Below are 1,169 nucleotides of genomic sequence, written 5' to 3' on the forward strand. Positions count from 1 at the left end.
CTTTTCTTATCACAATCATTACTATAAATAAACTGTGAAATTCATAATAACTGTAGCTTGACCTTACATCCAAAGAAGCACTACATAGTGGTACGCAGTGATGTTCTGCGGCAAAAGATTCAGAATGCTAAATACCAAAGCCTATTGCATCAAGGGAGCGTGTCCGACTTGACCTAAGGATACCTCATCCAGTGCTTGAAAGTCGCGGTCGGTGAGAAGAAGCGCCACAACGACCTCAGAGAAGTCCCCGGAGATCCCTCGACCCACAAGGTCAGTCAGCGAAGAAGAGGCCAAGAAGGCGGTCTTCTGATTCTTGAGGAATTTGACGTAGTTGAGCTGCCACCATCGTTCCCATTGTGGACTCAGGCTTTCTGAAGGAGGAGAGGTTTCTCGTTATATTACTGACATCTTTAATTACAGACATTATTTTATGCTGGACGTAGATGCAGTGATATAACAATATGCATCAGGTATCATAATCCCGTGACTTTAAACTGGCGTTAAGAACACTCGGACCTCGCATACTAACCGTTGAGACTTCGGAGGACATGCACGTTGTAGAATCTCTCTAGACGAACGTACCGCGTCAGGAAAGGAGTTGGATCCCAAAGTCGGTCAGTGGGGTGAAGGGACTCGTTCAACGCACAATCAACGGAAAACAGAAAACTGACCAGGAGGGAAAGCATCCGTACAGCTTTCATGTCTGTGTGATGGCGAAACAAAAGTAATTATCTGTGTTGGAGAATTTCGGAAAGGGTTGCTTCCCTAACGTGAAAGTCTGACTTCAAATTCCCTAAAGCTATTGCATTTTGCTGAATCTGCCTCTTGTCTAAATCCGAAAAGTTGCAACAATGAGAACGGCGCACAACCTCTGCAAGGAGAGTGCCGACCGGGTCTTCAGGAGGACGACTCCTCTGGCCTGCTCGCTCTGCCGTCTCACTGAAGAGTGAAAGGCAGATTTGTGCAGCGGTAAATAAGCATGTCATATTGCGTTTGTTTGGCTGTTACAATTTCGAGTGTGCACCGTGACTTTAATGGGGATGTTAAAAAAGTCATAGAATATCTGTGACTCTATCGGAGGTGAATTACGTACCAAAAACAATTTTTATCGATAATTCCCTTTAGATATATCTCACGTATCCTACTGATAATTATTTATTAAAGGCTAT

The 1,169-nt window shown here is 44.1% G+C and overlaps 1 protein-coding gene across 1 annotated transcript in view; it reads right to left on the bottom strand.

The window, feature by feature from the left end:
* Positions 1–523, bottom strand: part of LOC119592365 (glutamate receptor 4-like) — a 5,877-nt gene extending 5,354 nt beyond the window's left edge. The window contains exons 1-2 of the mRNA XM_037941190.1: positions 496–523; positions 184–371 (exon numbers count right to left, since the gene is read on the bottom strand). Coding sequence (XP_037797118.1) covers positions 184–371; positions 496–523 — 216 coding nt within the window. The remainder of the gene's footprint in view (positions 1–183; positions 372–495) is intronic.
* Positions 524–1,169: the final 646 nt, after the last annotated feature.

Source organism: Penaeus monodon, chromosome 30 (genome assembly GCF_015228065.2).
Source record: "Penaeus monodon isolate SGIC_2016 chromosome 30, NSTDA_Pmon_1, whole genome shotgun sequence".
Classification (NCBI taxonomy): Eukaryota; Metazoa; Arthropoda; class Malacostraca; order Decapoda; family Penaeidae; genus Penaeus; species Penaeus monodon.